Below are 23,723 nucleotides of genomic sequence, written 5' to 3' on the forward strand. Positions count from 1 at the left end.
CTGGAGGCCGGCGGGACCCTCACATGGGGACGCTTGGCTGTCCCGGGGCCCCCAGCCCGGGAGCCACATCTGCAGAACACAGCTGCCCCTCCAAGGACAGGTCGTGGCTGCTCGTTGTCCCAGGGCGGCTCTGGCCACGGCAGCAAGAGCCTGGGCTGGGTGTGTTCTCTGTGGAGGGAAGCAGGAGGCATGGCGCACCCACGGTCCCGGGCCTGGTGGTAGCCCGTGTCCGTGTGGGCAGAGCAGGAGCTCTGCCGTGGCTGTGACCTCCCTGTCTGCACCTGTGAATGGGGGGGCCTTCTGTCTTCATGAGACGGCCCCTCGTGTCTGCACCTTAGAAAACACGTGAGATTCAGCTCCTCACCAGGGCCGGTTACCGAGTGAGGCAGCTGCCTGGAGCGCTGGTCTCCTGCTCAGCAGCGGGTGGGACCAGGATTCTGGGACCAGTTTTAGAAGCAGAATAAAGCCTGCTCCCCTGCAGCCGGTTTCTCTCGCCTGCGCTGGGGCGGGGCTGTGCCCAGGGGCTCTGGCAGGTGGCACGAGGTGGCATGAGGGTGGGAGCCTCCAGACTCACAGCAGAGAAGAGGCAGGCGGGGGACAGGGGCCCCACCAGGACTCTGCGCCTCAGCAGGGGCCACGCGCTCTGTCTCCGCAGGTCGCGCGGTGCTGGCACAGTGCAGGGTGCTGCAGGCCAGCGTGGGGGCTGCGTGCCACTCGGACCACGGGGACCGGTGAGTGCTCTCCAGGGCCTGTGCAGCCTGGGTGGGGAGGGCCCCTGGCAGGGCAGGGGCTTCACCCGGAGGAGAGGACGGGGAGCTTCAGGGCAGGCGGGCGGCAGGCGCTCACTGTATCCCCTGGAAGACAGGCGCTGAAGGGTGTGCCACGGTCAGGTTTGGTGTTCAAGGGCAGGAGGGGTTGTGGGCAGCAGGCCAGGCACCCTGAGGAAGAGAAGGCAGTTCGGCCTGTGGCTGCTGTGAGCGGGGGATGCCGAGGTGGGGGTGGAGCTGGATACAGCACCGGAGCTTCCTGAGCGAGCGAGGGCACAGAGACACGGGAGGGGCTGGTGACTGGCTGCAATCGCTGAGGGCGTGGGGATGTGGGGTCTGAGCAGCCCGTCCTCAGATGAGGAAACAGGCAGAAGGCAACCTGCAGTCTGCAGTCTTAACAGCCAGGGCCAGGGGGTGGAGGGGCGAGGAGGGCCTGGCAGCACGGCTCCGAAGGGACATGTGTCTGGTGCGGCCCTGGGGGAACAGGAGGGAAGGGGAGGAGGCAGGGGCTCACTGTGGGGGCATCCCTGTGGTGTCCCTTGGAATGGAAATGAGGTCCCCACCCAGGGGAGGGCAGGGCTGAGAGCCGTGGGCTGCCGCTGCCCAGCGCGGTCTACTCACAGCTGCGACGGGTCGGCCGCAGGGGCCGGCAGCTCCGACGCCCGGGGACTGCGTGCGCAGGCATGGACCTGGGGGGCTCAGGTGTCCATTCTGCCATGCCGCCTGGGCCCCTGGCCTGTGCGCAGCCTGCGAAGGTGGACCTGAAGCCCCGCCTGGGGGTTGCAGGACCCCGGAGAGACACACAGCCCAGCGTCAGCGTTGCCTCCGTCCGCAAACAGGCCGGGCCAAGCGCACAACGGCCTGCACCACATGCTGGGAAGCCCAGAACAGACTGGCCACACCACCGCCTCAAACGCAGCGCGGGCACTGCCTGGGTGTCTGCTCCAAGACCTGGAGACCCCTGCGTCGCAGGGCCAGCCTTGCCAAGCGGCCTGGGGGGCAGAGGGTCTGTCCCGGGGGAGCCACAGCTCTGGCTGCGCAGGACGTTCGGGCCCGAGAGGCCCCAGGCCCAGAGGAGCAGGGTGGTGTGTCTGCGGGGGGAGGGGGGTCACCAAGAGCAGAAGGGGCTGTGTCCCCTCCCTGCCCTTTCTCCGTGACAGCTGGTGCCGGTCTCTCGCCCCTGCAGGCCGTCCCCAGTGCTGCTGAGCTGCGGCATCCCCTTCGACGTGGCCAGGAACGCGCTCCGGCTCAGCGTGGGCCGCAGCACCACGAGGGCTGAGGTGGACCTGGTGGTGCAGGACCTGAAGCAGGCGGTGGCCCGGCTGGAGGGCCAGGGCGTCCCTCCTTCCGGGGTCTGAGTGGGGTGCCAGGCTCCCGGGGCCCCCTGAGGGGCCGTCACTGTCACCGCTGCTCTGCGCAGCATGGTCCAGGAGGCAGCGCCGGGGCTGTGGCCACGCTGCCCTCCAGGAAGCGAGCCTGTTGAGAGCGGCCCTCCACCGAGGGCAGCGTTTCCCTCCGGAGAATAACATCCCAGCACTTGCCACTGATTGTCGGTCGCCGGCAAGGAAGCAGGAGGCCTTGTGTTCGCTGTGATTGCAGCCTCCCCTCCCAGGGCCACTCTGCTCTGTGTGCCCCGCTTCCTGCACCAGAATCACTGGACCCCTCTGTCCGCCTCTTCCCTTCGGATCCTTGACTCGGGACTTCAGCTCATAGCGCTGCGTTGCGGGGCCAGCAGGCTGAGGTGGCACCAGTTCACCCCTGACTCCGCTTCCACCAGATTTGATCTGCAGGGCTCTGTCATCTCCACGATGCTTCGTGGCATTCTGACACCACCAAACGGCACGTCTCCCAGAGAGTGACTTCTTCACGAACACTTTTAATGTGTGGTTTGAGGGGCAAAGAGCCACGTGATGACTGTGGGAACACGGTCAGGGATTAAACGAACTAACAGAAGTTTGTGGCACTTGTATCGGTGTTGTGTGGGTTCCTGGGGGCGCTCCTCTAGGGGCCCCAGAGTGTCCGAGCCGGTCGGGCAGAACCCCGACTCACCGCTGCAGTCACACTGCGGCGCCGGCATCTCTGGAGGCCCCAGGGACCGGCCCTGGGGTGCTGTCTGTGCGGGAGGCTCTGGGTGTCCAGCCCTGAGTCTGGAAAACCACCCTGGGCTGAGGCTGGGCCTCGAGACCCTCCCCCTCCCTCAGGGCCCGTGTAGCCGCTAAGGACTAGCCAGCTCAGGGCCAGTGTCCGGCATAGATTTCCTGGGGCGGGGCGTCAGCCCTGCCCCTTGTACAAGGACACAGCCGAAGCATTTAGACTCAGCAGGGCTGGTGGTGCGTCCCCAGGAGGGGACCCTGTGAGTGGGTCTGCCGTCGAGGGACACATCTCCCAGGCGGCTTTCTCCCAGGCCAGACAGACTGGGGCCCGCGACTTTCCTGAGAGGATCTTGTAACTGTAAACACCCACTGGATGCGGGAAGTTCGTCCCAGGCTGAAACGCACACACTCCCGGGCCCTGGCCCCGGCCCTGGGAGGAAAAGGCAGGGCCCAGCGTGGGGCGGTGTCCCCAGCTGGCGCCCACCCCCTGACCTGAACAAGGTGTGGGCTCTTCCGCTGCATCCCGCGCCCCAGCCCACCACGGCTCAGGGCAGGGTGGAGCAGCTCAGGCAGGGCTTCGAGGCTGATCCCCAAGGCCTGCCCCACCCCCGCACCCCCGCCGCCTCCCATCTGCCCCGTGGGCTGCTTATCGGGTAACCGGAGCCAGGAGCTGCGTCCACACCTGAAACAGGAAGCCCGGGCCTGTGCATGAGCCCCGAGAACCCGCCAGGTGGCTGGGCTGGAGGATGGAGGAGCAGCGAGCACTCACGGCCGCCAAGGACGGGGACCTGGCCGCTTTGGAGCAGCTGCTGGAGGCTGGCGCCCTGGGCCCAGGCATCGTGGACGCCGTGGGGGCAGGCCTGGTGCACCACGCCACCCGGGCCGGCCGCCTGGCCTGCGTCAAGTTCCTGGTGCAGCAGGCCAAGCTGCCCGGCAACCAGCGGGCCCACAACGGGGCCACCCCCGTGCACGATGCCGCCGCCACCGGCAGCCTGGCCGAGCTGTGCTGGCTGGTGCGTGAGGGGGGCTGCGGTCTGCAGGTGAGCGGGGACAGCCGGAGGGCCAGTGTCCATGTGGAGGGAGCAAGGAGGGAGCCGTGAGCCAGGCCCTGGGCTTTTTCTTCCTCTGGGGGACTCACCGGGCAAACCCCAGGGCTCAGTGGGCACAGTCGGTATCTGCCCCACCCCCAGCCCCACCCAAACAGCATGGAGCCCTGGCCAGCCTTGGCCGCCTCCTACACCCCCTGTACCCCGCTGCATCACTGACACAGAGCAGCCACTTGCTGCTCCCCCACCCAGGGGCGCCTGGCCTTGCCAGTGGGGCCGGCCAGCACCCATCAGGCCTGAGCCCTGGGGCCTGTCTCTCTCGGGGACTAGGAAGGGTCCATGGGCAAGGGCAGATGGCGCTCAGGCTCAGGAGCTGGAGCCACCTGGGCGACTGAGGCCAGGCTGGTAGAGAGGGGTCTCCAGGGCTCAGTGACGGGCTTGCGGGGGTGCGTTTCTACCAGGGCCCATCCTCGCCCAGTCCCTGCCTGTCCACTGCCCCTCGTGTGGGAGGACGGTGAGCAAGGTCTGGCGGAAGTGCATGGGCATCGGTGGCCATCTGGGTCCTGGGAGAGGGAAGACTCTGCCATTGGCTGCAGCCCCGAGGGGCAGCGGGACAGGAGCTCCGACCCCACAGGGGCCCTGTGGCTGGCTGGGGTGGGGGTGAGGGGCAAGGCCAGGAGGCAGTGTCCTGGAACACGCGGCAGGCTGTGGAGCCCGGCTCAGGGGAGCCTTTCGGACGGCAGCAGACACTGGGAAGGCGCGTGGCCGTGCTTGGGCACCAGACCCCTGCATGTGGCAGGGGCACAGACCCAGGGACCCAGACCTGGGCTTGAGCAAGCAGCCTTGCTCAGTCGCTCAGTCAGAAGAGAAGGCCCTTGCTGGGGCAAGCGGGGGGAGGAGGGGAAGCAGAAGCCCCCAGGTAGGTGGGATCCCCAGCAGTGTGGACCCCAGGCTGGCTCTGGCTACACTGGTGCTGCCCCGCGGGGCTGAGTCCAGACCTGCCGCCCACCTGTGCCTCGATAGGACCAGGATGCCTCGGGTGTCTCCCCGCTACACCTGGCTGCCCGCTTCGCACACCCAGTGCTGGTGGAGTGGCTGCTCCGAGAAGGCCACGAGGCCACGCTGGAGACGCTGGAGGGGGCCTTGCCACTGCACCACGCCGCCGTCAGCGGGGACCTGACCTGCCTGAAGCTCCTGACGGCCGCCCACGGCAGGTGAGGGGCCCGAGAGCCACCTGGCGGCAGTCTGGGGGCCCAGGGAGGCTGAAGTGAGGAGGGCGGAGGAGGCGGGCTGGTGGCCTTTGCTGTGGGCCTTTCAGGGCAGGCACACAGTGGCAGGAGACGGGGGAGGGCAGCCTGCCGTCTCCACGTGTGTTCCCAACAAGACCTGGCATCTCAGCCGTGGAACGGCGTTCTCGTGCCCAGCCCCCACACCGGCCCCTTGGCCAGGGCCTGGGACTCGCCTCTGCGGACCTTCCTCAGAGCGTCAGTGTCTTAGACCCACAGTTCCCACTTTCTAAAGCCTTTATTTATTTTTAGAGAGAGGGGCAGGGAGGGAGAAAGAGGGAGAGAAACCGTGACTGGTTGCCTCTCGCATGCCCCCACCACGAGCCCAGCTGGCAACTCTGGCACGTGCCCTGACGGGGAATCGTACCGGAGACCCTTTGGTGTGCAGGGCGATGCCCAGCTCTCTGGGCCACACCAGCCAGGGCAAGATCCGCAGTTTTTAAAGGAGTCTCCAAGCTTTGAAAACTGGGACACTTCATATTAAAGCGCACACACTCGACCCGTGTGCACACACGCACATACAGGGGCCATGCCCCAGCGGCCAGCATTCCTCCCTGGCACCAGCTGCAGGAGCCAGCGGTGACGTCTCTGTCACCCAGGGATGGGGTCCGCCTTGGGTAGGGGACGGCCCCTCCCTGCAGCCAGACGTTGGGGCGGAGGACTCGCCTGGCCGGGCAGCCGGTGGAGTCAGAGGGGATTCAGGAAATCCCAGCACCTGCCCCATCCGCTCACACCGACCCCAAATGCCAGCCTGGGCGCCTGCGGACGTCCACCTGGGCCCCGCTCCCAGCGGCCCCTTTTACAGAGCAGACCCTGATCTGAGCTCCCTGACCCGCAGGCCCACTGGGCCAGACACTCTGAGGCGCGCCCCCTGCCGGCTGCCCCGGGACGCACAGCCTGAAGGGCAGTGGGTGGAGTGGGATTCCAGCGGCCAGAGCCCCCAGCCCCACTGACCCCCACCCCAGATGGTGATTGGTGGGAGGCCTCAACGGGTCAGGGAGGGGCACAACCTCCCCTCCCTCACTCTGGGCCCTTGACTGGAGCAGCTCCAACCCCACCTACTGCACCCCCCGCCAAGGGCCCTCTGAACACCACCCTTCCCCGCAGCAGCGTGAACCGGCGGACACGCAGTGGCGCCTCCCCGCTCTACCTGGCCTGCCAGGAGGGCCACCTGCACCTGGCGCAGTTCCTGGTGAAGGACTGCGGGGCCGACGTGCACCTGCGCGCCCTGGACGGCATGAGCGCGCTGCACGCCGCCGCCGCCCGCGGCCACTACTCGCTCGTCGTCTGGCTGGTAAGGGGTTCGGCTGGGGGCTGGGAGGTCCCAGAAGGCTGCCCCCTGCTCCTGCCTGCTTCCCAGGACCCCTTTGAGCAGGGCCTGGCCAGGGTGCAGGGCCCACTCCCTGGTGTGCTTGCCCGCCTGAGAATGGGGGGCCCAACCCCAGCTTGGCCCAGGCTGGGCAGGCTGGTGAACTGGACATCCTAGCCCCTGGAGGACTGTGGGGACCGCAGCACCACCCCATGGGGCTCTCCTGCCCCTCGCCCAGGAATCCCAGTGCATGTCCTGGGTTCTCAGGCCAGGTGGCACCCAGGTGCTCGGTCACTGGTGCCTGGTCTTGGCCATTCGGCCACTTATTTATGCCCAGCTACCTCAGAGCAGAGCCAGGGCCCAGGCCTGCTCCCTACTGGGCCCACGGAGGGGCCCCAAGACACTGGGGCTCTGGCCGGGGGTGGGATGGGCTGGGCCTCCCTGCCTCCACCACAGAAACCAGGCCAGGCAGGGTGTCCACTGCTCCGGAGGGACCAGGCTGTGGGGGTGAAAGGGTGAGTCGGGGAGCCAGCTGTCCCCAGCTGCCCGGCAAGTGGTGCTCCTGCCCCCAAAGCACCTCCCAACCCTCCATGTCCTCCTCCCCGCGGCTGCCCACTAGGAGCGGTCACCCTGTCCAGCCTCAGCTGCTCCCCTACTCCCCGCCCCAGGTCGCCTTCACTGACATCGGCCTGACGGCTCGGGACAACGAGGGGGCCACGGTTCTCCACTTCGCAGCTCGAGGCGGCCACTCGCCTGTCCTAGACCGGCTGCTGCTGATGGGGGCCCCCATCATGAGGGACTCCTGGGGCGGGACAGCCCTGCACGACGCCGCGGAGAACGGGCAGATGGAGGTGAGGCGGCGCCGGGCTCCTGTGTGCCTCGTCATCAGTGAGGGGACCGGGAATTCAAAGCGGTGTGCACACCACACACTCACACGCACACCCCCCTGCCCAGGTGGGTGCACAGACAGACACAGGACGCAAACCGGCGGGTGGTGGCCGGCAGGACATTGACTGCCCTCCACCACACATGGACACCTTGCCTCTTGCTGGACAAGAGTCACTGCAGGCCCAGTTTTCACAGCGTGCAGAGGTGCGGGCTCGCAGGCAGCGCCTGAAAGGTGGAGGGCACCCAGACAGTGCGAACCCGGCACCTGTCGGGGGCCTCTCTGATTCCTCCCGGCACGCCCATCGGCCTGTGGCCTCCGTAGCGTTGCGCCCGAACGTTCGTGCAGTGAAATGCGTGCTCGTTACTCGGCGAATTGCTTTTCTCCTCTCCTTTCTGTTCGAGTAAGAGTGGAGCACTGGTTCCTCAGGAAGCACTGTGCAGGCACGTCCCAGTCTCTGTGGGCTTCATTTGGAACAGGGAGTGAGCGGTCAGGACACATTTGTGATAAAAGGGCGTCATGTCTGACATGGGGACAGAGGACCCTGGACTGACTGGGTCCTGAGGTGCCCTCCAGCCTCGCGTCCTGTGAGGATCCTCAGCAAAGGCCACGGGCTCTGAGAGCTGTGGCTCGACCCCGGGCTGCCCACATCCTGGTATTCTGACCTTGTGAGGTGTCTCATCCTTCCTGGGGCCTCATTTTGCCCCATAATAAGCCCCATAGGGGCCGGGGGCCATCAGCACCAATGGAGGCCCGGGCTTGTCCCCAGAACAGTGCGGGCACAGTGAGGGCCCCGTGGGAAGGCCTCGCTGCCCCATCTGTGGGACAGGCCCTCTCGGGGGGGTGAGCATGAGGGTCTCCGCAGCCCCGGCTCCCTGGGACAGTCTCGGACTTTGCAAGGCACAACCTGGTGGTCATGTGGCCGCAGAGAGGGGAGCTGAGGTGGAGGGAGGCCAGACAGGATGAGGTTGCCATTTTTAATGTGTATTAATTACCTCGACAGTTTTTAAAAACCTATGTGACATTTTTAGTTTTTATTCCATCCACAAATAAAGACTTATTCAAACACAGCCACACATTTTCCCTCTTTATTCCTTCCGGCCTCTCAGGCTCACACATGGACCCCCTTTCCCTCAGCCTGAGAAATGCTTTCCAGGGGGTCCAACCCATGGCCCGCAGGCCACACGTGGCCCAGGGTGGCTGTGATTCTGCCCCACACGAAATCGTGAATGTACTTAAAACGTGATGAGATCTTTTTGTGATTACGTGTTGCAATGTATTTGCTGTGTGGCCCAGGACAACTCTTCTTCTTCCAGTGTGGCCCAGAGACACCCAAAGGTGGGACCCCCAGCTCAGACGGCCCTGAGGCGGGGTGCGCTGCTGGCCATTCTTTGTTTCTTTGTGCTTGTTTGTCTGGAAACATCTTAGTTTCTCTCCTGAAGGGCATGTTGCTGGGTCGAGAACTGCAGCGTGACAGGTTTGACCTGTTTCCTTTGGTGCTTTGAGAATGTCGCTTCCCCCTCTGGCTGCTGGGGGGGGTCACTGTTTGAAGCTCATCCTCTTCCTCAGGCTGCTCTTAGGGCACTCGTCCAGTCTGGTCTGGCTTCCTCGCTGAGATGGGGCCAGAGGTGACGGCTCTGCATCCATCCTACTCGGGGCTGCTCCGGCGTCTCCGGTGTGTGTGGCCTTTTCACCTGTCTGTCGGGTTCCCAGCCGTGCTCCCCTCAGACCGCCCCCTGCCCCCACCCTACGTCTCTCATTCCAGGGTTAATGTTATTGGGCTGGCCAGAAAGTCCGCTTAGGTTTTTTTCCATAAAATAAACCACACATTTTTTGTTTTCGCCTATAACTTTGTTGATTTGGATATTTTGAGTAAGTTGGCTGTCTCCCGCTATTGGCTTCTGGTGGGTAGAGGCCAGGGGGGCTGCTGAGTATCTTCCAATGCATAAGACAGCCCCCCAGCAAGGAATTATTTGGTCCAGTGTCGATAGTACCCTGCAAACCGCTTTTGACACATTTGATCAGTCACAGCACCTTCTCCGTACACAGCACAAATCTTTTTTTTGCATTTCAGTTGTGTTTTTACCTTTCTTGACACAGTAAAGCATAATATGCCAAAAATGTTGCTTATTTTCTTCCATTTTCAATATTAAAACGGCTGCATAAAAATTCACCAATTTTGATAAGTTTTATTTTTAAATGCACGCTGATACAGCAGCTGTCGCAAGACAATCTAACAAAACTGTTTCGAATGAAGCTAATGACAGCTAAGCGCAACCAGAGCCGTCATGCGGACGAGACATATGGACTTTCTGGCCAGCCCCGCACGTGTCTGTCAGCCCTGACCGCAGCCCCCGGCTCTCCTCCGTCTGACCACGCTGTGCTGAGGGTGCTTCTGCGGGGCCCTCTCCTGTTCACTAGGTCTCCGGCTTCACTCTGCACCTCGGTGATCACATTTGTGTTCTCCACCCTCCGTCAGTCATTTTTTAAGTCTGTCAGGTGGCTTTCCGTGGCGTGTGGTTGTGCCCGAACGTTCCAGCCCGGTCCCTCTCTGAGGGCCGTGAGCACGGCCACGTCTGTTCTGTCCGTCCGTCCATCCAGTCTCTGTGGGTCCACTGGAGCCGGTGCCGGGTCTCCTGGTCTCGCTCCCGGCGCTCCTGCCTTTGTTGGCTGTGTGCGCATGTTGCAGCCGAGAGAGGATTGGCGGCGTCATCTGAGGCTCGAGTTGTGTGTGCCTCTGCCTGCCAGCACACGAGGGGCTTGTGAGCCCAGGATCGTCTCAGCCCACGTTCCAGGCACGAGGTCCCCTGGAGCCCCTGGGTGGCGGGCCTCCGGTCTACTCTCCTCCGAGGAGGGCGTCCTCCACCTGCCCTGGCAGGTGGTGGACCGAGCCCGCCCGTGAAAGGCCCTGAGCTCTGGCCGCCCTCGCTCCTCCCAGGATGCGTGAAGGAGCCATTTAGGGCATGACCTTTGCCCCTACATCCGCCCCTCTGAGTGCCGGGCTTACCCGTCCGGCCCTTGTCTCATGACCTTAGCCTGGCAATTCCTCGCTGGCTTGTTACCTCTCGGACACATTAGGAAGGTGGCTGTTAGGTCTAGCCCATATTTCACGTTGAAGGGGGAGTGGATGGGCCTCACCCACCTGCTTCTCTGTTCCCTGATGTGGACCCTTCTGCCCACCTGTTGTTCCTGCCCACCTGGCCACCTCACAGATGTCCAGACTTCCATCTCGGCCACCAGCCTCTGCTCACAAGTCCCAGCAGTGGGCAGGTTGTCACTCTGCACCCCAGTTTCTTCCCGTGAAGGTGACTCACACCTCTGAGGGTGCTGTAGACACGGCAGTGGGTTTATGGTTAGAGCCTGGGATGTGGGATGCAAAGTTTGGTTGGGTTCTGAGCAGGGGGTCCTGCCAGGCCGCCTTCGTACCGCCCGAGGCCTTCTCGAGCTCCTTAGCTGGACGCCTGGGTTCCCTGGCAGGATGGGGTGCTAGAGCCTGCAGGGCTTGGGACTGGGACAGGGCGGTGTGTGTGCAGAGGGTGCTGAGGGTCCTCAGGCAGGTTCCCCCCCCGGGGGCTGGGGGCATGGTGCTGGTCCTCCATGGTGCCTGGTGGGTAGGTGTGGGTGCTGGGGGCCAGGTGTGGGTGCCATGGGTCACCTGTGCCCCTCCCGGCAGTGCTGCCAGACCCTCGTCTCCCACCATGTGGACCCCTCCCTGAGGGACGAAGACGGTTACACAGCAGCGGACCTGGCTGAGTACCACGGACACCCAGACTGCGCCCAGTACCTGCGGGAAATAACCAGGCCTGTAAGTCTCATGGTCCCCCATCACCCTGGGTGGGGGGAGGGTGGCAGGGCCCCCACCGCCCTGAAGGACCAGTGAGCTAGAAAGCTCTCTGTGCACTGTGTTGTCTGCAGGGAAAAGGTCCTGGGCCCGGGCCGAGCCAGCCCACAAGTCACTGCTGGGACTGGGACTGGGGCCATGACTGGGCCAGGACTATCCCTGGCTGGGGCTGGGGTTGGGCTGGAGGCTGGGCCGTGGCCAAGGCCTGCCATCCACCTTGGCCACAGAGTCAGGGGCTCCTGACCCTGGATCCACAGGACTAGGTCCCCAGGGTGACATGGTGTCAGACTGAGGTTACCCACTGGTGGGGAGCAGGACCCTGGGGCCTTGGCAAGGTGACCCCAAGAGGCCTGCCAGCCCTGTGCAGCCGAAAGCAGCAGCTTCTGGTCCCCGGCTCCTGTCTCCATGTGTGACCTCGAACCTCCCTGAGCCTGTAAGGACAGGGCTCTGTCCTGCTGGCCATCCCCAGCAAGCGACAGGACGCAAGTGTTTGTTGAATACACAGAGGAGCGGATGGGCGGGTGAGCAAAGGGGCGGACCTGAGGGCGGACAGACAGATACATGGGCAGAGCCAGCAGTCTGGGCAGCAGGGAGCCAGGCTCTCCCCCAGGCCCCCCCCATTCCAGGCCCAAGGCGGTCACTATGACAGATCAGTCCCCACCTGCCACTTCTCTTTCATGGCCGCCCCTGCAGGAGGTGTCCCTGGAATGGCCAGGCCTCATTTTCAGTTGGTGGCACTGAGGCCTGGAGAGCTGACCTGTCCCCACACCAGGTCTCCCTGCCAGGCTGCTGCCCCTGCTTGACCCTCAAGGGTGCCCGGGGCCAGCAGAGATGGGGCTGCAGCTCACCCTGGCCCCAGGCCCTCGGACGGTCCTCACCCGGCCACCCACCACCAGGCACCCCTTGTCACCACCACTTGACGCCCACACCCACCCTCGGGGGGTCAGGGGCAGCTCGGGGGCTTTGGGGACACGCCGGTGCCCCGGGTTGTCCTGGAGTAACTGCTGAAGTAACTTATTTACTCACCGTTTTACTAAACGTTCCGTGGGGTACTGCTGGGCTAAAGGTCGCTTTCCCGGTGCGAATTGGCGTTGTTGGTGGAGCTTGGCTGGTTGCCGGGGTAGTGGGCAAAGCGTGCTGCCCATCAGCCGGGGTGCCTGCCCTGTGTGGTCACTGAAATCAGGAGGGCGGCAGGCGGCTGCCCAGCTGCCAGGGAGCAGGTCCCACCCGGCCTCTGGCCGGGGACCCTGGCCCGTCCCCAGCCCAGCCACACTTTCGGTGCCCGTGGCTAGGGCCGTGTCCAAACAGGGTCTCTGCCCGACCCTGCGCATCTGCCAGCCCCTCTGGCCACTGTGTCCAACACTCTTAGGTGAACAGGGGTTCTGGGTGCTCCCCTGACTCCCCAGGATGTGGGGAACCGCCCATCTCAGGTTTCTTGGGGCTTTGTCTGGTCTCCTTGGCGACACCACAGGATTAGTGAATCTCCCCAACCAGCCTGGGCTGCAGGTGCAGCAGCCCTCCCCCCCACCTGCAGGTGAGTGGTCGCCAGCCTGCCCACATGCTCTGCCTGCAGTGCTGGAGGGCTGGGTGGGCTCCTCCGCCTCCTTCTGATCCAGGGCCCCTCGGCCTGTGTCTGGGGCCCATAGCTGGCCATCCAAAGGCAGACCCTTGGCCTTTGAGGCTGGTATGTCCTGTGAGCTTCCGGAGCCTGGGGGAGATTTGGGGTTAGGACTGGGGCCTCTCTTTTTCCTCCCTCAGTGAGCACCTGGGACAGCAGGGGGAGCCGTCCCCCCACTGGGCCACCTGCTGCACCCGCTGCCAGGTGTGGCCGGTGGCCGTCAGCTGGGGGCCGAGGCTGCGCAGGCTGTGCGCCTGATGCAATATTGATGGAAACGCAATATCCAGAGGTCGCCGGCACTGGCCGCTCCCTGTGTCAGGCTCTGGGGAGGTGGTGAAGACCTTGAGTCCCAAGAGAGGCAGCCCGGGGACAGCGCTGCCCGGGTGGAGGCTGGACTGGCCCTGTGGGAGGCACCCCCTTTGTAGGCAGGTCTGCAGGACCAGGGAGGCAGGGCCTGCATGCTGCTCCTAAGTCCAGGCCCTGCCTCTACCTCCCCACCTCGACCTTGGGCACGTCCTTTGGCTCCCTGGGCACCCTTGTGCACAGTGAGGGCTGGGACAGGGGCGAGAGGACCCCCCCGCACCCTGGCTCCCTCCCATGAGGCCCGTGTGCATGAGGTCCTGGCCAGGCAGCCACAGGTGGGAGCAGCAGCCCGGTGGCGAGTGTGGCCATGCTAGTGGGGGCCACACGTCCACACCCCAGCTGAGCGCCCACCCCTCATGTGTCCACTGCCCTACTTGCCCCCACCCCGCACTCACTGCCACCAAAGTCTCAACTTTCCCATCTGTAAAATGGGACTGAGGAGCCTAGTTGCAGGTTAAAGGAGGTGCTCACCAAGCGCTCAGCAGGCCCCAACTCCCCTCCCCCCCAGGTCCAGAAGGGCCCTAACACCACTTCCCATTACAGATGGGGAAACTGAGGCCCAGAGAAGTCAAGGGGCTCCCCTGGGAAGTCTCCTCCCCAGGTGACAGGAAGGCCTGGCCAGGCGGCCAGTAACTGAATCTCAGCCGTGGTGACCGGTGTCCGGCACCCCTTTGCGGGTCATGATTTTCCCGGCCCGGGTGGCATTACAGGGCTGTAACCCGGCTCGACACAGCTGTCCTCCATGCATAATGCATGGCCGCCACCGCGCCGCTCAAATCTCACCAAAAACCGGGGAAGGAAGGCTGCACGCTGCGGGGAGGGCGCCAGTCTCAGGGCGGCTGCCTGATTCGGGGGTGACGCGCCCGCTGTCTGGGTCCCGCAGGTCCAGACCCAACGCCGGCCGTTCCCTGCATCCTTGCCGAGCCGGCTTGCATCTGGGGCCTAAGTGAGGGATGCGGGGATGCCCGCCGCTTGGGAAACACCACAGCAGACCCCCGTCCCAGCTAAAATCCCAACTCCAGGGCATTGGGATGCCACACGGCCTATGCGACGAGGCCTGTCACGCAGGCCCAGCCCTGCCAGGCGCCCTCCTTAGTGCCTGGCCCCCTCAGGGGTCTCTGGTCTCCCAGGAGAGGGACCTGAGGCCCAGGGCTGCCTCCCCAGAGCTTCTGCTCGGTGCAGTCAAGCAGGGTTCAGCCCCAGGGACAGGGTGGTGCGAGGTCCCCCAGCCACAGGTGCTCTGACTGCGGCTCCTAAGCTGGGCAGCGTCTGCGGCACGGATGCTGGAAGGAGACAGGAGACTCCCGGCTCTGAGACACAGGGCAGAGGGCAAGCGTCATGCTTTGTGGGGTCCCCCTCCCCTCAAATCCAAGGCTGATGTGATAGGGGCCCAGACAGCGGCTCTGCCCACAAGAAGTTTGCAACACAGCTGAGGACCCCAGAGCCTGGGTGGCCCTGTTTTTTAGCAAACAGGTCTGCATCGCTCCCTTCAAGTGTGGCCTTGAGAAGTGTTGGGTCAGAGTGGCCAGGACTTCCACCCATAGTAGGGGTGCAAGAGGCCCACTGCCTGCCTCTTCCCCTGCTGGAGCCCCTGGACAACGTCACAGAGGAGCAGTGATTTGAGGGGCTTCTGGGCCTGGCAGGGGCCAGGACTGGGGTCCCAGCCCTGCCGTGTCCCCACTGTGGGGCCTTGAGAAAGCCCCTTGCCCTCTCCACACCCTGGGGCTGTCTTGGGGTGGAGGTACTACACGGGGGTTCCCCTAGGAGGTCTCTCCCTCCCATGCGACCCAGGATCTCGGGTGCCCCATCCTCCCAGAGGGTCCACTTCCCAGGTCCCTGCACCATGGAGGGTTAAGGCGCGTAGTAAGGGATCCCGGAGGCAGCCCAAGCCCGCCTGGCCACCTGACACCTTTGCCTTCAAATATTAATGCGATGCCTCCCACTCCTGGGGGCAGCAGCCACAACAGCCCCCGACAGCCCAGGACGGCCACAGCTCCCTGAGCTCACAGCCCAGCCTCCGTATAGACCAGAGGCGCTCCCCAGCCCGCCCTGCACTGGGGCTCCAGATTCCTGCAAGCAGCAAGGCATGAGGTGCGTGGTGGCCAGGTAGGCGGGTTTCAGGCCGAGCTCCTGTCCAGTGGCCATGGCGGGCGGAGAGCCCTAGACAGGAATGTGACTGAGGGGCTGGAGGAGGTGGGTGTGAAGGGCACCCCCAGGCTGGGGCAGCCAGCTACGGAGTCCACCTCCTTGCCGGGAGGTGGGGCTGACCTGCCTGTGGATGAGCGAGGGGACACTCGGAGCAGCCGAGGGGTTTGCCCCGGCGGGACCGGCGACATCTGGTGCGAAGCTCTGCGCACAAGGAACGTGCAGACCTCTCTCTCCACACGATGAGGGACGTCAGGGCAGGGCCAGCAGAGCAGGGCGAGCGTCGGGCTACAGCCCCGCCACACGCCCGCCTGGGGCTCGTTTGAACCAGGTTCTCTGTCCCGCTGACTCTACCCAGCAGCCCCCTGCTGGCCCTGAGGCCGCATCCCACCCCAGGTGCCTGCTGGAGGGAGGGGGTGAGGAGCTGTGGTCTGCCACTGGGTGGGGCTGAGGCGGAGCTGGGGCTGCCGTGTGCCCAGCCTGGAGCCCAGGCGCCCACCAGCTGAAAGGGGGGGCCAGACAGCCTTCAACTTCCAGCTGCAAACCAAAGGCCTCCGGGGTCCTGGGAGGACAGCTGAGGTTCCTCCTGGAGACTTTCTCTGCCGCCGAGGTAGGGATAGGCGGAGGCGGGAGGCAGGTGCAGCCCTCCCGCTGACGGCACCACTGCGTCCGGCAGCCTGCGCGCCTCGCGTCTACAGCTCAACCGGCCTGTGCGTCTGCCCGGCTGGCGGACGGTCAGTGCCGACACTGAGGCTGTGTGGCGGACCCCTCCAGGTCGAGCTCTTTCTGGCTGCCCTCCCATCGGTGCCTGGGGGCAGGAGAGCTGGCAAGGACAGGACTATGCCTTCCCCGACATGGGGCAGGGTGTCAGGGTGAAGCATGGGTGCCCTGCGGCCCCCAGCGTGGACTCCGGGCCCCAGGCCCCAGGCCCAACCTTGGTGGGCTGTTTCCAGGCGGCCTGGGGAGGATGGATGGGCAGTGTGTGATGGGTCCCACTCTGAGGTGATGTCACAGCCCGGGGCCCCTGCTAATGTGGCCGAGGAGAATTCCAAGTTCCTAGTGGTTTCCCCCTAAGCCCAGGGGCCAGGCACCTCTGGGAGACCGCTCCAGGGGGTTCGTGTCAGCACAGAGGGCAGGGACAGTCTGGGAGGGGGTGTGTGTGTCTGTGGACAGTGTGTGGGCGCAGTGTAGGGCGACATCTCTGGTTAGGCCAAGGAGAGGTGAGCCCAAGCCACGGGGTCCTAACCCAGCCCCTGGAGCTGCCTCTAGAGGGCGCCAGTGAGCCACGCCTTCAGACAGGGGTTCCCGTGGTGGTGACTTTGAGGGGCAAGGGAGAGGCGGCACTCACAAGTGCAGGGGGTGTTTGGGGAGCCCTGGTTGCCCAGTGTGGAGGGGCAGAGAGACATGGGGGACAGAACCTGGACGGGTGCCACCCCTCCTGCATACTTGGCCCCTCCAGGCCTGTTCCAAGAGGCAGCCCGCCCCACCCGCACAAGATGGGGCCAGGCTAGGCCTCGGATACCCCCACCCCCACCTGGTAGCACAGGCAGCCCAAGTCCAGGCCCACTTGGGCCTCCACTGACTGGGCCTGTCCACCCCCAGGTGCCGCTCCTGATGACCCCCCCACCCCCGCCGTTTCCCCCGCCGCCTCTGTTGGCCGCCAGGCGCTCCCCGGAGGATGGGAGACGGGGCTCAGGTCTCGGAAGCCCCACCTGTGAGTACCCCTGTCCAGGAGGATGGGCCTGGGGCACTGCTGGCCTCCCCCCGAGGCCCTTTGAGGGGACAGTGGAGGGCGGGTGAGTGGCTGACTCCAGGTACTGCATGCCGAGGACTCGCAGGATAGGGCTGGGGTCACCCGCCTGCTGCCCAGCCCCCAACCTCTTCCAGGTTTCCTTTATGGTCTTTGTTCTTTCCGAGTGAGGTCAGCATTTCCCACAGTGGGCGCTGACCCTTGCCTGGCCCCGGGGTCCCTCCATGAGCTTGGAGCCCCTGGAGCCGGCCCTCCATCCGCATATCGTGGGGCAGCTGTCTCCCCTCTCCGGGCCTCGATTGCCCAGAGGTGCATCCCTGCCGGACGTGATGCTGCCATCCAAGACGCCGGCAGGGGGCCGAGGTCAGCATTTATCAGCGGGACGGAGCCGCTGAGCGAAGTCCACAGGCCCCCGGGTAGTGAGGCTCAGCGCCGGTCCTGGGTGCGTGGTCGTCATGCAGCCACGCAGGGCCGTGTGGGCCTGGGTGGGATGCGGAGCGTGTTTCTCCTCGGGGCGTGGCCCTGGGCGGTGTCTGTGGTGGGGTCAGGGGCACTGGGGGCGGCAAAGGACAGTTCCTATCACTTGATGGCCTGTGTCCAGCCCTCAGACCACTGGCTGTAGTGGGGGTGGGGTGCGGGCAGAGAACTGGCCGTGGGCTGGGGGGACCAGGGCCAAACACACACCCTCCAACCAGCCAGTGTCCAGAGGCCCGTGGACGCCCCCAGGGCGAACGAGTTTGCCCGGGGTGCTTTTGGGGGCCCGGGGGCTGGTTGGGTCTTGGGCCCCACACGCAGTGCGGGCCCTGCCCCAGGTTCTGAGTCCTGGACTCCCCAGCCCCCTGCACTCTCTGGAAGCCCCTCTGACTCCAGCCCCACTTCCTCCCAGCAGCAGCGTCTCTCAGCCCGGCCTGGCCTGGCCAGCGGGACCAGCCCCTCCAGAGGGAGCAGATGAGCCTCGCAGTGCCCCTGGTGACCAGCACGATGGCCGTCCCTCCGGTGTGTCCCCACCCTCCGCCGCCCTGTGTCCCAAGGCCCCCAGCCAGCTCTCATGTCCTCCCGTGGGCCCGGTGAGATCACCCCGGGGCAGCCAGGGCCTTATTCCCAGGCAGACAGGAGGTGGGGCCTGGGGTGCCCTCCGAACTCAGGGTGCTTCCCGCCCCTCCGCCAGTGCTGCAGTCGTGGTGCAGAGCCGCAGGCAGGCGTCCGCGGAGAGCGTGGGCCTGGCGCCGGCCGCCCTCCTCCTTGGGGCGCCCAGCCAGCCCAGGACCCATGGGAGGTGGCACCCGTCCTTTCTCGTCCTCTTCCTGGGCACGAGGCCCTTAAGTCTGGGTGACGCCTCCACACAGGGCCACCCCTCTGGGGGAGCGCACAGCGTGTTAAAGGCTCTGACAAGCCCTGCAGTCCTGCCGACCTCCAGGCTCCGTCTGTTAAGCTGCACCCAATCCAGATGCCCATCTGCACGGCAGGCTCTGGGCAACTGCTTCCCCGCTGAATGCAGCAGAACCCGAGCGATGTCGGGTTGCCTCTCCCACCCCACACGTACCCTGGGTCCCACAAGGGACACCGCGGGCTCCTGCCCTCGGAAGGCCCACACTTACCAGGCTGGACATGCTGGCTGGCTGTGGTCTCCCTTTCCCCCCTGGCGCCCCCACAGCCCCTCCTCCCTGGGCAGGTCCCCTCGGGCCCTGAGTGATCTACTCACATCTACACAGGGGGCAGAGACGGCGGCGGGGAAGGCCCCAGAGAGCCTGGCCATGCTGCAGCTGGACGGACTGCCCTCGGGTGACCTGGACGGGCTGGTGCCCACGCGGGATGAGCGTGGCCGGCCCATCCCCGAGTGGAAGCGGCAGGTGATGGTGCGGAAGCTGCAGGCACGCCTGGGCTCAGACCTGGTGGAGGCTGCTCAGGTGGGGCGGGGCTGGGCGGGGCCAGTGGAATGGGAGAGGGGTGTGGTCAAATGGGGGGGTAGAACCAGAGGTAAAGGGCAGAGGCAGGGGCTGGTAGAAGGGGTGGGACCCTGATCCCACACTTGGAGTCTGGAGGCCCAGGTCCCCCACTCTGTGCCTCTCTGTGGCGTGTTTCCCCTTTTGCCATACTCAGAGGGCTGTGAGCAGTGCCCCATCCCCTGGGTTACAGGTGTGATCCCCACATATCCTCTGACCTAGTGAATCGTATCCCCTCCTACCTGTGCCAAGCCCTGTTCTGGGCAGCTCAGGGGGTGGCCCTCCCCACCGGCATCCGTATTCCAGCTGGGAAGACTGGGTGTGCGGGGGGAGGGGCCGTTCCGTGGGGGTGCTCAGGGCAACCTCTCTAGGGAGGTGACCCTGAGCAGGGGCCAGAGGGAAGTGGGGATGTGGCACAAGTGATGCCAAGCAGAGGGACCAGCATGTGCGAAGGTCCTGAGGCAGAACAGGCCAGCCCGAGGAGGGACCAGGAGGAGGCGGGAGTGGCATGAATGGGGGTGGTGGGCAGAGGTGAGGTCGGAGAGGGAACGGGCAGCCATTACAGGACCCCTGGGGGCCAGGCCTCTGGGGAGCCTTTGAAAACCTGAGCAGAGATGGCTGCGGTTTGACCTGGCTTTTCCCAGGCTGCCCCTGGACTATAGTTCCAGAGTCTGGCCCTAGAGGGAGAGAGCTTTGCTTGAATGGTGGCTCTGCAAGGCTTGGGGTAGAGCAGCCCTGTGCAAGCCCATGACGCCAGCCACATGTGGCTACTTTAGTTAATTAAAGTGAAATACACACCAACGCCCGCCCAGGACAGTGGCCGCTCCCCGCCCCAGGGCAGCTGGGCCAAGGCATCCGAACCTCAGTGCAGAGAGTGCCTGGGGCCAGGCATCCAGGCCCCTTGGGCACCGGCAGCAGGCCCCACTCAGGGAGCTTCCACCCAGCAGGAGCACGGCCCCTCTGGGCCGCCCCGCTGACCCGCCCTCCCTGTGCCCAGGACGACAGGGGGAGTGCGGGCCCCGTGGAGCCAGCCACCTGGCGGTACTCGCAGACCCACCAGGCCATCCTGGGCCCCTTCGGGGAGCTGCTGACGGAGGACGACCTGGTGCACCTGGAGAAGCAGATTGCCGAGCTGCAGCTGCGAAGGCGCTGCCAGGAGTACGAGAGCCAGCTGGGCCGGCTGGCGGCCGAGCTGCAGGCCCTGCTGCCCGAGCCCCTGGTCAGCATCACTGTCAACAGCCACTTCCTGCCCCGGAAGCCCGGGCTGGAAGGCGGGGAGGCCCCTGGCCCGGTGCCTGAGCCCGACGGCTCCGAAGGGGCCGTGGAGGCTGTGCCCTGCGGGCAGCCCCTGCCCTTCTGGTGCAGCCACGTGGCCCGGCTGGTGCGGAGCATGTCGCTGCTGCTGAAGGGCATGAATGGGCTCGTGCAGGGCGAGGAGAAGCCAGCCACCCAGCCCTCACAGGAGGCCTGCCGGGAGGCCCCGGCCAGCGCCCCACAGAGCGAGGCCCAGCGCGAGATCCAGGAGTGTGGGGTGTCCGTGCGGACACTGCGTGGCAACTTCGAGTCAGCCCCTGGCCTGCCCTGCGCCCCCAACCTGGGGCCCTGTGAGGCGGGAGCCCAGCCTGGGCAGTGCCCACGAGGCTGCTGGCCGGCACCCCCGCAGCCCCGGGGTGGCCTGATCGGAGGGGAGCCCAGGCCGGGCGACACAGAGGAGGCCAGCGACTCGGGCATCAGCTGCGAGGAGGCCCTGTCGGAGGCAGGCGCCGGGCACAGCCCCGACCTGGCCAGCCTGCGGAAGGAGCGGATCGTCATGCTCTTCCTCAGCCACTGGAAGAAGTCCGCCTACACGCCCGCCCTCAAGACGGCCGCCTGCAGGACCCTGGAGGCCCGCCGTGCAGGGCTGCAGGGGCAGGAGGCGGCTAGGGTTCCGGGGCCACCCTCCCCACTGCCCAGCGAGGGTCCCCGGCTTGGCCACCTGTGGCAGCAGCGGAGCATCATCACACACCTGCTGGGCACCTGGAAGGCCGTCATGGCACACGTGCCGGCCCGGCAGCTGCGGCGGCTGAGCCGGCGGCCCCGAGGCCTCCTGTCCCCTGAGCAGTTCCTGCCCCATGTGGACGGGGCGCCCGTGCCCTACGGCAGCCTCACGCTGGACCTCTTCATGCTGGGCTACTTCCAGCTCCTGGAGTGCGACCTGCCGGCGGAGGAGCGGAAGATGCGCCACCTGCTCTGCTTCGAGGTCTTCGAACACCTGGGTGCCCACGGCTGGGAGGCCGTGCGGGCCTTCCACAAGGCTGTGACCGACGAGGTGGCCGCGGGCCGCCGCGCCTGGACTGATGGCTTCGAGGACATCAAAGCCCGCTTCTTCGGCTCCCACCTCAGCCCCACCTGGGACACGGAGCCTGGCCGCAAGTCAGGTCTGACCCCGCTCAGGCCCCTGCCCCCCGCCACTGCCCCCAGCGGCAGCCCTGAGCCTGCGGCACAGCAGCTGGGGTCGGGTTCCCAGCGGTGTGGCTTCAACAATGAGGACATCTGTGGCTACATCGACCGGAGCTTTGCCTTCTGGAAGGAGAAGGAAGCCGAGATGTTCAGCTTTGGAGACTGAGGCGAGCTGGCAGCCCCCTCCGGAGGGGCCCTGGGGGTGGTTTTGGTTTTCTCCTCTCTCGTGCTTTCTCACCCACCTGGTGGCCAGATGAGCCCACGGCCGGGCAGGAAGACACAGTGCGCCCACCGCGCCCCCAGCCCTGCCCCTAGCAGGGGTGCTCAGCTCCGGGATCAGGCTCAGCATCCTTCTCACCACCAAATCCAGGAAGCCCTCCGAGCTCTCTTTCAGCCCTGAAGTTGATGACCTGCCATCCCAGCCCCAGGTCCCTCTGCCCACTCATCCCCAGGCCCCAGGGACACCAGCCCCAGCTTTCCATGGGCCCTCCTTCCAGCGCCTGGTGTCCCGTCCCCCGGTTTCTCTGGCGCTGTGGCCCTGGCTGTGTCCAGAGCCTCCATGTGCCCTGCATGGGTCCTGCCTTGGTTTCTTCTGGTGAGCTCAGGCCTTGTCCCTCCACCTCCCCCGGAACTCTGTTTCCCCATCTGTGAAATGGGAGCGGAGCTGGGGGTTGGAGAGAACGGGATTCTATGGCCTTACTGGGCCAGGGAGGTGGTCCACACAGACTTGCAAGCCAGTCACACGCAGTCACCTGCTGACACGCACGTGCCCACCCCACGGCGTCCCAGAGGACCTGGTCCCAAAGAGAAGGCTCCCTGGGGGGCTCCCACCCCTGTTGGACAGCCCCTCGCAGGCCCCGCCTGCAGGCTCATGGTTGTGAGCAGGGGCGTCTGTGACGGGTGGTGGCTGGAAGGGGCTCTCAGCAGAGGGGACCCTCAAAGGTGAGCTGAGGGCCCCAGAGAACTCGTGGCGGGGGTGGGGGCCCACTAGCCAGACACTGGTCACCCGATGTCCCCCGCAGCCTTCTCCGTGAGGGAACGAGGGAAGGGGGTGGCTGCACCCTCAGGGACCCTCTGGTGCTGCAGAGTGTGTGGCAAGCAGCTGGTGGGAGACAGCGCCCTCCATGGCTTGTCCCCGCCCCCGGGGCAGCCAGGGGGATGGGCCCCACCAGCTGCAGGTTGGCCCAGGGGAATTTGGGGGAGGGTGTCCTGTAGCTGCGCAGTGGCCCCAACAGGCAGTGTGTGGGGAGGGACCGTGCTGTGGCCGCCACCTGCCTGTAGCCAGGCTCCTCGTGACAAGTGTTCTACACAGCTGCGGGGGGGGGGGGGGCAGCAGGTGAACTGTTGGGGGGCCCAGAGCCCCCCCAGCCAGCCCCTCGGAGCCCTGCAGGGAGGGACATGGGGAGGCATCAAGTTGGGCGTGTTGGCGCCAAGGCTGCCAGGCCCGGAACAGGGAACTCGGGTTTGCTAAATAAAGACTTGATCCTGGCCAGTCTGCGCACCGTGCTTGCTGTCCCAGGGCCGGCCACCGGCGTCCAGAGCGGGTCCCAGCAGAGGGTCCACATGCTCATCGGTCCAGTGGGGGGCGGTGCTGACCTGCCATCCCCAGGGTCATGGGGGGGCACTGAGGTCACCCTGAAAGGGGCCTCTGTCCTGGGACGGCAGTGTCACTCGCCCGCCTGGGTCATCGTTCAAGGAGCAGGTGCCCACAAGCATCTCCATACTGTCTCCCAGCGCTTGGCCCCAAAGCATGACTGAGGGCTGCCTGGGGCTGGCCAGCCGTGTGGGCCTGGGGTGGGGGCATCAGAAGATGTGGGCGTTCGGTGTCTCCATCCCCGTGGGCTGCCTGCAGGACCGTGTTGTTCCAAGGGGCCGGGTAAAGGTGGGTGGTGGGCACAGCATGGCCTCAGAGGTGGCCTGTAGGCTGGGGCACTCAGGACAGCCCTGGGCAGGGGCCGGCACACCCACCTCAGATATTCCTGCCCGCTTGCTGTGGCCCCAGGCCTGTTTCCCAGCAGAGGGTTTGGACCAAGGCCAGCAGGGGGCGCCCCACAAGCATCCTGGGTTCTGGGAGGGCATGGGGTTGGGGTGCACTGCCAGGAGATGGGGCAGTGGAGGCTCACAGCCAAACCTGAGGCCCAGAAGGAGGGAGAGGGCACCTCAGGAACCGCCCTGCTTCCCGGGGTCTCATGGAGACACGGAGTCCTGGGAGTAGCTGCACCCCCTGCGAGCCTGGA

At 65.7% G+C, this 23,723-nt stretch overlaps 2 protein-coding genes across 8 annotated transcripts in view; both read left to right on the forward strand.

The window, feature by feature from the left end:
- SCLY (selenocysteine lyase) overlaps positions 1-2,719 on the forward strand; it is a 30,118-nt gene extending 27,399 nt beyond the window's left edge. For all 4 annotated transcript variants that reach the window (XM_045198001.2, XM_024564254.3, XM_045198003.2 and 1 more), the window contains 2 exons: positions 656-731; positions 1,954-2,719. In XM_045198001.2, coding sequence (XP_045053936.2) covers positions 656-731; positions 1,954-2,125 — 248 coding nt within the window. In that variant the 3' untranslated portion in view covers positions 2,126-2,719. The remainder of the gene's footprint in view (positions 1-655; positions 732-1,953) is intronic.
- A 21-nt stretch (positions 2,720-2,740) lies between these two features.
- On the forward strand, positions 2,741-22,952 carry ESPNL (espin like). 4 transcript variants are annotated; one of them, XM_053919278.1, is made up of 9 exons: positions 2,741-3,900; positions 4,930-5,120; positions 6,300-6,486; positions 7,170-7,352; positions 11,061-11,192; positions 16,957-17,068; positions 17,991-18,100; positions 18,817-19,011; positions 20,045-22,952. In XM_053919278.1, exons 1-9 carry the CDS (start codon positions 3,607-3,609, stop codon positions 21,650-21,652), a joined length of 3,012 nt encoding a protein of 1,003 aa, XP_053775253.1. In that variant the 5' UTR covers positions 2,741-3,606; the 3' UTR covers positions 21,653-22,952. The 4 variants fall into 4 exon arrangements, with proteins under 4 accessions (XP_053775253.1, XP_053775257.1, XP_053775254.1 ...); XM_053919282.1 differs by having other exon boundaries at positions 18,817-18,954; XM_053919279.1 differs by having other exon boundaries at positions 17,994-18,100.
- The last annotated feature ends 771 nt before the right edge of the window (positions 22,953-23,723 follow it).

This window comes from Desmodus rotundus, chromosome 2, assembly GCF_022682495.2.
Source record: "Desmodus rotundus isolate HL8 chromosome 2, HLdesRot8A.1, whole genome shotgun sequence".
Classification (NCBI taxonomy): Eukaryota; Metazoa; Chordata; class Mammalia; order Chiroptera; family Phyllostomidae; genus Desmodus; species Desmodus rotundus.